We start from the raw sequence: 13792 nt of genomic DNA on the forward strand, positions 1-13792 counted from the left end.
CAGACCCCTCTCTGCTGGAGGCCTCACACATGTATCTCCTCTATTTATCCCGACAATCCCATGAGCTAATTACTACGAGTGTCTCTGTTTTACCGACGAGGAAGCTGAGGCACAGAGAGGTATAGTAACTAAGGGAGGGTCAGCAAGTTAGCAGGTGGCGGAGTCGGGATTCAAGCCAAGGTGTGGCTGACTCCAGAGCTGGTTGGGGAGGTGCCTCCAAGGGAGACCTGACCCCAGCGCTTCGTTAGAAAGTAAACCTTCTGGGATTTCCCTGGCAGTCCAGGGGCTGACTCCAAATACAGGATGCTTGGGTTCACGCCACAGCTGAGAGATCCAGCATGGCACAAATCAGATCCTGAACACCACAACTAAAACCCAGCACAGTCAAATAAAGAAACAAAAATTAATTGAAAGGAAGAAAAAGAAAATGGCATGCCTAAGTCAGAGACATGACACATTCCTTAATTTAAAAAAAAAAAAGAGAGAAATCGCATCTGCCAGTGGGTCTTCGGTGGCTAAGATCCAACCCCAAAGGACGCCACGGTCAGTTCACTTAGCATTTTCTCTCTGGGGGAAGTGAGGTGCTTAGCATTTAAAGGGTGTCTATCTGGGTCTGTAGAAGGGCCAGAGCTTCCTAGATCACAAACACCCTTCAGTCTCCTCGTCCCTTCCTTCATGCGGGGAAGGGAACCTGTTCAGTTTCTGTGGACATGATCTGGAGTCCAGGGTCTGTAAGAAAATTCTCTCTTCCCCCAACTGAGGCAGAGAGCACCTACGTGAGTCATCCTGACCTGCAGGCCATCTCCCTGTCCTGAACAGAACTTGGATTCCTCCGTTGCTGACCTGGGTTGTGCAGTTCTCTTTCTCAGATTGGAGACTGGGCCTCTGGCCCATCAGCCTGTCCCCAGAAGTGCCCTTGATAATTCTCAGTTCTTTTCTCCTTTCTGTATTGATCTAATATGCCAGTTTATAGCATCTTAGTAAATTTCACTGTGGCCCTCAGTTATTTGGTCTAAATTTAAGAAAAGCATTTAGAATAAATACTTTTAACTCTTTCAAAAGTCAGCTATCTCAACGATCTTTGCACCCACTGTGCTGAAACCTAAGGTTATTATGACTTCCAGTGAGGGAAAAATAACCGAAATGAGATGCACAGCAGCCAGCAAATAACAGGATCTGTGGGTTGTGCCTCTACCATGCCACACCCAATTCAACATTTTCACATTTTTCTTAGGGCAGAATAGTTGTGGCACTAAGTACTTTGGCACCATGTAGACCCCAGGTTTGGGTATGTGTTACAGGGAGCCTACCCCATACCAGGAAAAATAGTAAGTTAACTTAGAAAACCTCTAAGGTCATGACTTAAAACCATATCCTTGTGATAATCTGGAGTATCCACTGAATTGGATGCCAGCCTCCAAAAATGGGAGTGTTAAGAGCTCAGAGGTCCCTCACAAGACAACGTATCCCTTGGACAGTTATAGAGGGTCACATGACTTGGGATCTGCCCTAGCAAGCCTGTGACCCATGGCCCCACCAGCAGATGACCAAACACAAGGATCCTTGAGCTCCTTCAAGACGAGAAGGTGGGATAGCAACACTCTGGTCTCAGCTCTGCCACAAGCTTGGCCCCTGACCCTTCCTGGCAAATCTTTTCCTTTTCGGAGGCCTCAGTATCTGAAGGCCTGAGGCTCATGTCATTTCCCAGCCTGCATCATAAGACCCTCATGAAGTTCCCATGAGACTCTGTTCTAGGTAAGTGGTTGAATAGCTCTCTTTCAAAGTCACAAGCAATGACTTGCTCAGACGCCATCTCCAGCATCGTTCATCACAGTCTTCCACCCTGCCTTTCCTCTCTCCTACCCCTCAAGACTCCATGTTTCCCTTTCGAGCAAGAAGCCTTGATCTCACTAGCAGTTATAGCGGTTCTGAGTCTCAGGGCACGGACTCTGATACTGGACAGGTGTGACCGGAATTCTGCCTCCATCACATGCAGTCCCTGGGGTTTGGGTCCAGTTAGCTTCCCTTGGCTTATTTCGCAGCTGAGCCAGTAGGACAGCAATCCTGGAGTGAGTTAGATGCGTCCGTGCCTGAAGGGGACAAACTCAAATCCTAGTGTGTAGTAGGCACTCGCCCCTTGAGGGCTTCCCTTCTCCCCAGAACATATGGCCAGAGAGCTCAGTGTTGCTCCGTCAACCAGAGAGACTGCCCAAGGCTGGAAGCTCCGCTGCTGTCCTTCATGCCTCTCTCATTCTGCCTGCACTCCCTCTTCAAGCCTCTGCCCAGCCCCCCGGCCACTAAAGAGCAAGGCTCACCTTTTTGAAATAGTCTGCAAGGGCGTCAGGGTCCCAGTTCAGGACCTCAGAGCGAAAGGGCACGTTCTTGAATGCCATGTCTGCTCACTCAGGAGGAAGCTCACCAGCTGAGCATGGGCGCTGCACCCATGGACAGAGAACCCCAAATCCAGAGTCTGGAGGTGTCTTCAGCTCTTCCAACTCCCGGGTACCTTCTGGAAAAGTCTTGTTGGAGCCGATGTCCTTTCTGTTGCAGCCAGATCCCAGAAAGCAACAGCTTCCTCTGCGAACAAATATGGTCTCTTCTCAGAAAACGACTCAGCAAGTTTCCTTTACCACTTCCTCTGCTGGGCTCTAAATAAGTAAACAAGGAAGCCCAGCTCTGGGGACTCAAGAGGCAGAAAGAGCTACAGGCTGGTAATTCCCCGCTGGGCCCCATCTACCCCAGCCCAGTAGGAGGAGCGATGAAGGGAACTTAGACACCCAAGTGCGTTTCCATTGAAATCCCTGGCATCCATATGTTTAATATTTAAACCACATTCCTGCTTGGGTGGGTCTTTACAGACGCAAAATCTAATTTGACGGTTCACCTAAAATATAGACAATCTCCCACATCAGTGAAGGGGAAGAAACATGACCTTTCAATGCTTTCCAACCACGGCTCAGTTTCTCTCAAAAGCGTAAGGTTGAGCTTCTTTAGCTGCCCCTTATAGTTATTACAAGTGGATCCTCTGAGTCAGTGAGTTGGGATCCAGAACTGAGAAAGGAGCACCACTGGGAAGACCTGGGCTTCGTTTCTTTCTTTCTTTCTTTCATCTTCATCTGTTTATTTGGCGGCACCATGTCTTGGCTGCAACACACAGGATCTTTAGGTCCAGCACATGGGCTGGAGTTCCGTGACCAGGGACGGACCCCGAGCCCCTGCTGTGCGAGCATGGAGTCTTAACCACTGGACCAGCAGGACAGTCCCCAGGCTTCATTTCAGATATACTTGTTTCCATGCTGGGCAACCTCAGGCAAAGGCTTAAACTCTAGGAAGCTCAGTTTCCATATGTGTAAAACAGGAACACAAAAATTGCTTCATATGCGCATAAAACTATAGATGTGTTCAGCTAGACAAACTTAAGGAAGGAAAGAAATAACAATTGCTACTGATGTTGCCATATAGTCTAGTCACTCTTGTTCCCCCAGACATTCTATCTGCTATTTATTCGTCCACATTTCTTTCTAAAGAGCACATCCCTGGAGACAGCAGGTGGGAGTCTGGGTTCTCTCTGACAGTTTCTCAGACCCTGTGCACTTCTCGTAGCTGAGCATCTCCTGGACTGAGGGTGAACCCAGTGTCAAAAGTAAACATATCCGTGGAACACCACAGGCTCCAATTTCACCGTTCTATCTAGTGCTCCCCAGGAACACACAAACGACTGTCTGTCCTGAGGTTTGAGTCTGTTGCATTTACTGAGTTGGCCGCTGAAGTGATGGCTTCCTGAAGCTTTTTCAAAGATCGCTTTGGCCATGCAGTTTCCATCTTATACACAACCTCAGGAGCCCCACCCTCACTGTTATGCACCAACCTCGCCACATCTTTATGTAAATAATATCTGCCCTTTATCCCGGACTAAGCATCTTAATGGATGTGGTCCATGAATCTGAGTTAATGTCATCTTTACCTCCAAGGGCGCCAGAGGCATCAGCTGAGGCAGCCCAGGCCGAGCACTTCTCACAGGGCTGGAACCTCAGTGCTCTCTGCAACTGACCATGCCCTAGGAAGCATGGCCTGCTGCTCAAAAGTTCTACCACGGATGGGAGAGGCCCCTTCACTTTTTAAATCCCCAGAAGAGCAGCAAATGATAAAAAGCCCATTTGAAAAGAGAGGAAGAGAGATAAGTGGCTCCACATAAAGAAGTCAAAGAAGATATCATGGAATTAGCTGGGATTTAAGCAGGGCCTTGGAAGAGGCAGCTGAGGGAAGGCATTCTGAACCTGTGTGTGATATGTGACGTGGCATGGTCTGGAGTGTGTCTTGGGCTATGCTTCATGAGCAAACAAAACATTCCACACCTGTGCACCCCTGTGGAAAGGAACATTCGAGATCATCCTCAGAAAGAGAAGCAATTTTTTAAATGACGTTTACCATACTCACAAGAATCCAAATCTACAGAAAATCAGAAGTTGGAATTAACTTACAGCTAAACATGAGGTTCTTTTGGAAGAATTATCCAATGAATGTGGCCAAGATGGACAATCTCTAGACCCACGTAAAAGAGAGACATAGCGGTTAAGAAACCTGCGTGACAGTGATGACAACGGGAGTCACCAAGGATCACTGTGCAAAGGAGCAGCCCGAGGACTCTGCACTGATTGTGGGCACTGTATCACTCCTGCTCACAGAAGGGAAAACTCAGGCTCCGGAGGTAAAGCTTCTTGCCACCCTTGCACCCAGCAGGTAGGTGGTGCAGCAGGTCTTGTCTGGAACTGTCTCTGAGTCCAGAGCCCCTGCCCTTGACCTCTGTGCCACCTTGGGACTCTGAGATGTTCCATAAATTGCACAAGGTGGAGCAGAGGTTCAAACCCGGCTGGCTCTCCAGAGCCTATGCAGCGTCCTCTCTATCAGTCTGCCTTCCACGAAAAGCAGGCAAGGCTGGCGACCAGGGCTGGTTAAGAAGAGGACGCAGTACTTTCTCCAGGGCAGTTCTTCGGTGCCCCCTTCCCCACAGCGTCATAGACCCACTCCCCAAAACGGGGAGCTGGGCCAGGAATGCAGGTGGCGCAAGGGGAAGTGGGCTGCTTCAGGCTGGAGCCTTCCCACTTCCCCAGTCCTCGGTGATTTCCCGACACTCACGAGTTTCACAGCTCCTATCCCTGGCTGGAGAATTCCAGAAGTTCCAGGGGCGGGGCTAGCTGGACCCCAAGAGAGGCTCAGGATACCAGGAAGGCCAGAGTAACCTGGGGCAGCTCAGCTCACTTGGCCTGGCCTCAAGTTCCGCACCTATAAAATGGGCAGTCGTGAGAGCAGAGGAGATGCTGCGGCGAGGAAGGCTGGGGCCAGCTCACAGTGGGCTTGACTTCAAGCACGAAGTAGAGCAGAGAGCAGGGAGCAGGTAAGGCTAGGTGAGGTAGAGCCGTGGCTTGGGGGTGGACACCCTCTCCCATCTCTCTCTCCTCCAGCAAGAGGGAAAAGCAGAACTCATGAGGGGTTTTGCTCAAACTGAAAGGTTGTGAAGGCCTTCTAAGGCTTTGTAATCTCTTTCTCCAGGTTAGGGTGATGGTCAATGGTCTGTGCGCAATAACAGCAATTCATATCAGTGCATGGGGATGGGGGCTCTTGGGGTAGGGATCTTAAATGTACATCCAACAGAGCCTGTGGACAAGAAAGCAAACCTTGCAGGGAGCAACATGTCAGATCTTTAGGGCTTAGAGACAAAAGGTGGCTATGGGAGCAGTGTGCACTGCAACCCAGAGTGAGAGGAGGATCTCCTAATGTGCCCCCTACCCCACCCTGCCCGGTCCAGACTTGCAGCTCTTTTTCCTACTAACCCACAGAAGAATTTGATGAGGAGATAACTGCCTTTCTTCACAGCTAATTTTAGAAGTGAGAAAAACGCCATTTGCTAGAAGAGGCTTGTGGGTTGCAGCCTGGGGGTGGGGGTGGGGGGCGGGGTTGGGGGCCAGGGATGGGAGCTGTCGCTTGAGGACCAGGGGGGAATGGAAACATAGAGACCATGAAGGAGAGCCCGTGTTGACGCGTTTAGGAGAGGGACCCACGGAGCTGAAAAGTGGAAGGCAGGACATGCTTATTCTGATGTGATTTGGACAGAGGGTATTGGCTGGGGAAAAGAGACCAGGTGGTGGCCTGTGGCCCAGAGACAGTGGCACCTTGGGGCACTGCGGGCCATGGAGAGAGTGCCCTCACAAGGGTTCACTCCAGTTTCACCTCCACCAACCTGTTAAGGCTCCATACATCCCCTGGGGCCAAGGCGAATCGCTCCTGGAAGTTTTCCTTGGGGCCTGTCCATGTTTGTCTATAGTGGGAAGAAGAGCTGTAGCTGTCACCTCCCAGGGAGAAGCCCATTCTCTGCTCTGCTCTCCGAGGCCGGCGCTGGAAGCACTCTCTGTGTGCAATCCCTCTGGATACTGAGGGCTCCACCCACACAGGAGGTTCCAAACGGGGGCACAGGACGGGGTCCTGGCCGTTCGGTGAGCGGGCCGTCCTCTGCACCACGCCGCGTACACTAGACAGAGCGGGCCCTGCCTGGCCGTTCGGTGAGCTGGCCGTCCTCTGCACCACGCCGCGTACACTAGACAGAGCGGGCCCTGCCTGGGGCGTGCGTTCCAGGAAGGCCAGGCCTGCAGCGGCCGCCCGTGTGCAGGGACGCTCCTCCCCGTGCTCCTGGAGGCTGGAGCGGGAGTGCGCGGAGCGGCTCAGGCGAGCCCCAGGGCAGCGCTTCTCCAGGCCGCCCTGCGGTTTGTGTCCTGGCGACCACCCCTGTCTGGACACAGTCACCACCCCCCACCCATCCCTGGATACGCAGCAGGAAAGCATGAACCAGTCGCTGCTTGTGAGGTAATGAGCGGCAATAGTTTCCACTTCCTCAGAGCTGACAATTTCATTCTTTGCATAAAATGTGTATTTTTCATCCTCTCTCTGTGTCTCTCTTTCTCGGCTGTTTTGGCTGAGGTGCGTCAGAATGTGGAAGGTGGGTGGGAGGAAGTGCTTATTTGGACTTCCTGTCAAGCCTGTCTTCCTCATTTGCCCTATATTTCACTGTGGGCAGCCTATCCCCAGATAGCTCTGCCGTGAAAGGAAACTCCCCAAGTGCCCGCAAGGGTGGGTAGGCTGTGGGCAGGGAGCCAGAGAGGGGAAGGCAGGCTTCTCAGCTTGATAGAGGAGAAAAAAAACCTTGCCTCCTCCTCCTCCTCCCCCTGCCCAGGCCAGCTGGAGAAAGGCAATGGAGGAGGGGTAGAGTGCATGCAAGAAAAGCAATGTTCCCCGAAGCCCCACAAAAGTGACTGTGGCCCACTCTAGCCCACCCTCCCAGGGAGAGCATGCCCACCCCTGTGTGCTCAGCTGCTTCAGCTGTGTCCCACCCTTTGTGACCCCATGCACCGTAGCCCGCCAGGCTCCTCTGTCCACGGCGATTCTCCAGGCAGGAATACTGGAGTGGGTTGCCGTGTCTTCATCCAGGGTATCTTCCCAGCCCAGAAATGGAAGCTACTCTTCTGTCTCTTGCATTGGCAGGTGAGTTCTTGACCACTAGTGCCATCTGGGAAGCTCCACCTGCCCCTGAGATGAAGAGATTTGCAGCCGACAAGCCCAGCAGCCCGGCATGGATCAAATCTGTTATAGCTCTCAGCGCATTTCATCCTCACAAAAGACCTATGAGTAAGTAGATAAGCAATTTTATAGACCCTGAGAGACCAGAATTCACGTGCCCAAGTTTCCATGGCGAGTCAGTATGGAGGGCGAGTGCCAACTCAGGGCCAGGCAGATTTCCGTCTGTTCTTCTCTCACTTGTCTCTCCTGTCTTGACAAGTCACTTAGCTGTTGGTGTTCACTCTGAATGTTCCTGCCTCAGTGTAGCCCTGGTGCTTGTGGCCACCATGCTATTTCTAGAGCCCCTGATGTTGGCTTCCTTGACCATATCAGGGCCCTGACCATCAGTTTTGTATCTGACCTTCCAGATTTTTGACCCAGAGTGCACCTTCCAAATAGCAGAGGCACCTTGTTTGGTCTCTTCAGTCCATTACACCTTCCTATGGGTGAAGGTCAGAGTTTCCCACGACTCTGTTCCTACAGACAACGGATCCCTTAGAAGGAGTGCATTAGGGTTTTGGAGCAAAGAGGATGCATCTAGAAAACAGGTAATTTGTCGATCCAGCCCTTCTGTGAAACCTCACGGGTTTGAAGAAAAGAAATTCTAGAATCTTCTTCTATAATACTATGTGATCTATTTGACTGCTCTTTGCAAAAGAAAGATAGGGGCATATGTGCGCATTTTACAGATTGTAAGAAAGAGCGAATGCTTGTCCAAGGCCTCACAGATAGCTAGAAGGATTTGAAACCAAACCTGTCTGATGCTATGACTCTTTCCGCTGAGAGATGTTGTTTCCAAAGATGGACATTTTACCTGGTGAATAACCAGTATTTATCTAGAAGAGTTTGTGTGTGCACGTCTGTTCAGTCACTCAGTTGTGTCTGACTCTTTGCGACCCTGTGAACTATAGCCCACCAGGCTTCTCTGTCCATGAGACTCCCCAGGCAAGAATACTGGAGTGGGTTACCATTTCCTCCTCCAGGGGATCTTCTCGACCCAGGGTTGGAACATGCGTCTTCTGCATTTCCTTCATTGGCAGGAGGATTCTTAACCCCTGAGCCACCTGGGAAGCCCTAGAACAATTAGTACCAACCATATTCTTTAGGCTATGAAAGAAGGATCTTTTGCCTTTGAGTTCTCAAATCTTTTGTCATTTTGACAATTTTTGGTGTTTTGCCTTCTCCGATACAAACCCTCCAATACAAACCCTATACAAAATATAATTTCAATCTCAAATTAACCTGAAGGATTTGTTATTTCATAATATAAAGAGAGAGATGCCAACAACTATTAGGGTTGAATCAAAAATTATTTGCTGTTGAATTGCATGACAAACATTGTTCAGTTCAGTGGCTCAGTTGTGTCCGACTCTTTGCAATCCCATGAACCGCACACAGCACGCCAGGCCTCCCTGTTCATCACCAACACCTGGAGTCTACCCAAACCCATGTCCATTGAGTTGGTGATGCCATCCAACCATCTCATCCTCTGTCATCCTCTTCTCCTCCTGCCCTCAATCTTTCTCAGCATCAGAGTCTTTTCAAATGAGTCAGCACTTTGCATCAGGTGGCCAAAGTATTGGAGTTTCAGCTTCAACATCAGTCCTTCCAATGAACACCCAGGACTGATCTCCTTTAGGATGGACTGGTTGGATCTCCTTGAAGTCCAAGGGACTCTCAGAAGTCTTTTCCAACACCACAGTTCAAAAGCATCAATTCTTCTGTGCTTATCTTTCTTTATAGTCCAACTCTCACATCCATACATGACTACTGGAAAAACCATAGCCTTGACTAGACAGACCTTTGTCAGCAAAGTAATGGCTCTGCTTTTTAATACGCTGTTTAGGTTGGTCATAACTTTCCTTCCAAGGAGTAAGCGTCTTTTAATTTCATGGCTGCAATCACCATCTGCAGTGATTTTGGAGTCCAGAAAAATAAAGTCAACCACTGTTTCCACTGTTTCCCCATCTATTTACCATGAAGTGATGGGACCAGATGCCATGATCATAGTTTTCTGAATGTTGAGCTTTAAGTCAAGATTTTCACTCTCCTCTTTCACTTTCATCAAGAGGCTTTTTAGTTCTTCTTCACTTTCTGCCATAAGGGTGGTGTCATCTGCATATCTGAGGTTATTGATATTGCTCCCAGCAATCTTGATTCTGGCTTGTGCTTCCTCCAGCCCAGCATTTCGCATGACATACTCTGCATATAAGTTAAATAAGCGGGGTGACAATATACAGCCTTGACGTACTCCTTTTCCTATTTGGAACCAGTCTGTTGTTCCATGTCCATTTCTAACTGTTGCTTCCTGACCTGCATACAGATTTCTCAAGAGGCAGGTCAGGTGGTCTGGTATTCCCATCTCTTTCAGAATTTTCCACAGTTTATTGTGATCCACACAGTCAAAGGCTTTGGCATAGTCTATAAAGCAGAAATAGATGTTTTTCTGGAACTCTCTTGCTTTTTCCATGATCCAGCGGATGTTGGCAATTGGATCTCTGGTTCCTCTGCCTCTTCTAAAACCAGCTTGAACATCTGGAAGTTCACAGTTCACATATTGCTGAAGCCTGGCTTGGAGAATTTTGAGCATTACTTTACTAGAGTGTGAGATGAGTGCAACTGTGAGGTAGTTTGAGCATTCTTTGGCATTGCCTTTCTTTGGGACTGGAATGAAAGCTGACCTTTTCCAGTCCTGTGGCCTCTGCTGAGTTTTCCAAATGTGCTGGCATATTGAGTGCAGCACTCTCACAGCATCATCTTTCAGAATTTGAAACAGCTCAACTGGAATTCCATCACCTCCACTAGCTTTGTTCATAGTGATGCTTCCTAAGGCCCACTTGACTTCACATTCCAGGATGTCTGGCTCTAGATGAGTGATCACACCATCATGATTATCTGGGTCGTGAAGATCTTTTTTGTACAGTTCTTCTGTGTATTCTTGCCACCTCTTCTTAATATCTTCTGCTTCTGTTAGGTCCATACCATTTCTGTCCTGTATTGAGCCCATCTTTGCATGAAATGTTCCCTTGGTATCTCTAATTTTCTTGAAGAGATCTCTAGTCTTTCCCATTCTATTGTTTTCCTCAATTTATTTGCACTGATCACTGAAGAAGGCTTCTCTCCTTGCTATTCTTTGGAACTCTGCATTCAAATTGATATATCTTTCCTTTTCTCCTTTGCTTTTCGCTTCCCTTCTTCTCACAGCTATTTGTAAGGGCTTCTCAGACAGCCATTTTGCTTTTTTGTGTTTCTTTTTCTTGGAGATGGTCTTGATCCCTGTCTCCTGTACAATGTCACGAACCTCCATCCATAGTTCATCAGGCACTCTGTCTATCAGATCTAGGCCTTTAAATCTATTTCTCAGTTCCACTGTATAGTCATAAGGGATTTGATTTAGGTCATACCTGAATGGTCTAGTGGTTTTCTCCACTTTCTTCAATTTCAGTCTGAATTTGGCAATATGGAGCTCATGATCTGAGCCACAGTCAGCTCCCAGGCTTGTTTTTGCCAACTGTATAGAGCTTCTCCATCTTTGGCTGCAAAGAATATAATCAACCTGATTTTGGAGAAACATTGTTAAATGGGAGGAAATGTTTAACCTTGCATAGGTTGTGTTGACATAGGTAAGATATTTTAGGGAGTGTTTTTTATTTTTCTTTATATCTTCCAGTTTTATTAAGGTATGTTTGACATATCTATATAATTTAAGTATATAGCTCCTTGAAATATGTTAATGCCCCCACTGTCCATGAAATGTCCTGCTGTTGCTTTTCCTGATAATAGGCGATAATATAATTTATCAGCCATAATTCCACTTGTTATTTTAAAAAGTTACAAGCCACGGAAACAACCAAATTTCCTTCTCAGTTTTATTATTTTTATGATAAGCTCTCATTTCATTGAAAGTGAAAGTGAAGTCGCTTAGTCACGTCCGACTCTTTGCGACCCCATGGACTGTAGCCTACCAGGTTCCTCAGTCCATGGAATTTTCCAGGCAAGAGTGCTGGAGTGGCTCGGCATTTCCTTCTCCAGGGGATCTTCCCGACCCAGGAATTGAACCCGGGTCTCCCGCATTGCAGACAGACGCTTTACCGTCTGAGCCCCCAGGGAAGCCCATCTCATTTCATTAGATCTTTAAAAATAAATAAATGATTCTTGGTGTACCTACATTTTTCTCTAATTAAAAAAAAAAAAAAAGGTTAGCAATGCTAATGCGGGGTTAGTAGCTGACGCTCACTGACTCTCCTGACAGTGGCCACAGGTAAGGGGACACTGACCTGGGATGACAGGCTCAGGCTGAGTGGGGATGGGATGGGGGCCCAGGAGAGGAGTAAAGTAGGGGAGAGAGTGACCAGCCCTCATTCATTTTATCCTGAGACCCTGAAGAAATCTATGTCCCTTTGCTGTGGAGACCCCTGGAGTTGTCCAGCATCTTTGTACTCAAGTCTGGTTCTTAAACCATCCTTTTGAATAACATGAGCTACCCTGTATCCTTCTAATAAACTACTCTGTTGCTCAGATAGCACGAAGTTGGGTTCTATTGCTTGCAACCTGTCTTAGTTCAGGCTGCTGAAACAAAACACTGCAGACTCAGCGGCTTAAAACAACAGAAATTTTCTCTCACAGTTCTGGGGCCTGGAAGTTCAAGATCAAGGCGCCAGCATGGTTGTGTTCTGATGAGAGCCCACTTCCCAGCTCATAACACATGCTCACTGTGTCCTCGTGTGGTAGAAGGGGAGAGGGAACTCTCTAGGGTATCTTTTATTAGGGCATTAATCCTATTTGCAAGAGGCTTTGATCTAAGCCTTTCCTAACAGCCCCACCTCCCAGTGCCAGCACGCTGGGGGTTAGGATTTCAGTATGTCAGCTTTGGGGGACAAAACATTCAGATCATAGCACAACAACAGCAAAACATCCGTAACTCTTCCAAGGTACATATGCATTCCTCTTCCATTTGTCCCCAGAATGTCAAGGGGAAGAAAAAGAGGAGGCCTGGGGGTAAGGAAGAGATTGTGGGGTCCAGAGATGGAGAATTCCTGGCTTAGATTCTAATCAGAGGCATACCATCAACTGGGTGTCTGGCCTTGAGCCCTGTATGGAGTTCCCTCATCTTTGACAGAAACTGGTAATGCTCAGCGTCTCTCTGGACAATCGTGTGGCAAATGAAATTGCACGTGTCTTGTGCCTGAACCGTGTCTGGCATAAAGTACAGCTGTCACGGGTTTGTTCCCTTTCTCCAGAAAATTTCTGGAGCTTCCTTTCAGCTCTAACTTTCTATGATGCTCTCAGTCACTGATTAATTTTGTCAGTTTCTCTTGGAATCAAAACAAAAAAGACAGATGCAGGCAGACCTCAGAGGTACAGCAGGGTTGGTTTCAGACCACCACAGTACATTAAATTTCACAATAAAGCAAGTCGCATGAATTTTTTGGTTTCCTGGTGCACATAAAAGTTATGTTTACATTTAACCTGTAGCCTATCAAGTGTGCAATAACCTTATGTTTAAAAAGAAAGAATGTACATACCTTAATTTTTAACAGTTTTACTGCTAAAAATGCTAACCTGAGACTGCAGTGTGTCATTGTAAGAGCCCAGATCACCATAACAAATAGAATCGGGCTTTGAAATATTATGAGAACTCCCAAAATATGATACAGAGACATGAAGTGAACAAATGCTTTTGGAAGATGGTACCATTAGATTTGCTCAGCACAGGGTTGCCACAAACCTTCAATTTAAAAAATGCAATATCTACAAAGCACAATAAAATGAGATATGCCTATAACATGATATCAAGTATTTATTCCGAAACTTATTTATTCACAGAGATTATTTTAAATTTATTTTTAACTGGAGGATAATTGCTTTACGATGTTGTGTTGGTTCCTGTTGTACAGCAACATGAATTGGCTATGTGTATACTTATATCCCATCCTTTTGAATCTCCTTTGCACCCCAAAGACCACCTGACCTGCCTCTTGAGAAATCTGTATGCAGGTCAGGAAGCAACAGTTAGAAATGGACATGGAACAACAGACTGGTTCCAAATAGGAAAAGGAGCATGTCAAGGCTATATATTGTTACTCTGCTTATTTAACTTATATGCAGAGTATGTCATGCGAAATGCTGGGCTGGAAGAACCACAAGCTGGAATCAAGATTGCCAGGAGAAATATCAATAACCT

At 47.6% G+C, this 13792-nt stretch overlaps 1 protein-coding gene and 1 long non-coding RNA gene across 3 annotated transcripts in view; one reads left to right on the forward strand and one right to left on the reverse strand.

Moving 5' to 3' along the window:
- LCP2 (lymphocyte cytosolic protein 2) overlaps nucleotides 1-2718 on the reverse strand; it is a 47874-nt gene extending 45156 nt beyond the window's left edge. For both annotated transcript variants that reach the window (XM_069556003.1, XM_069556002.1), the window contains exon 1: nucleotides 2316-2718. In XM_069556003.1, the coding sequence (XP_069412104.1) occupies nucleotides 2316-2393 (78 nt within the window). In that variant the 5' untranslated portion in view covers nucleotides 2394-2718. The remainder of the gene's footprint in view (nucleotides 1-2315) is intronic.
- Nucleotides 2719-5043: 2325 nt separating this feature from the next.
- LOC138421679 (uncharacterized) overlaps nucleotides 5044-13792 on the forward strand; it is a 51906-nt gene continuing 43157 nt past the window's right edge. The window contains exons 1-2 of the long non-coding RNA XR_011249592.1: nucleotides 5044-5395; nucleotides 7534-7677. This is a non-coding gene — a long non-coding RNA (uncharacterized lncRNA). The remainder of the gene's footprint in view (nucleotides 5396-7533; nucleotides 7678-13792) is intronic.

This window comes from Ovis canadensis, chromosome 16 (assembly GCF_042477335.2).
Source record: "Ovis canadensis isolate MfBH-ARS-UI-01 breed Bighorn chromosome 16, ARS-UI_OviCan_v2, whole genome shotgun sequence".
Lineage (NCBI taxonomy): Eukaryota > Metazoa > Chordata > Mammalia > Artiodactyla > Bovidae > Ovis > Ovis canadensis.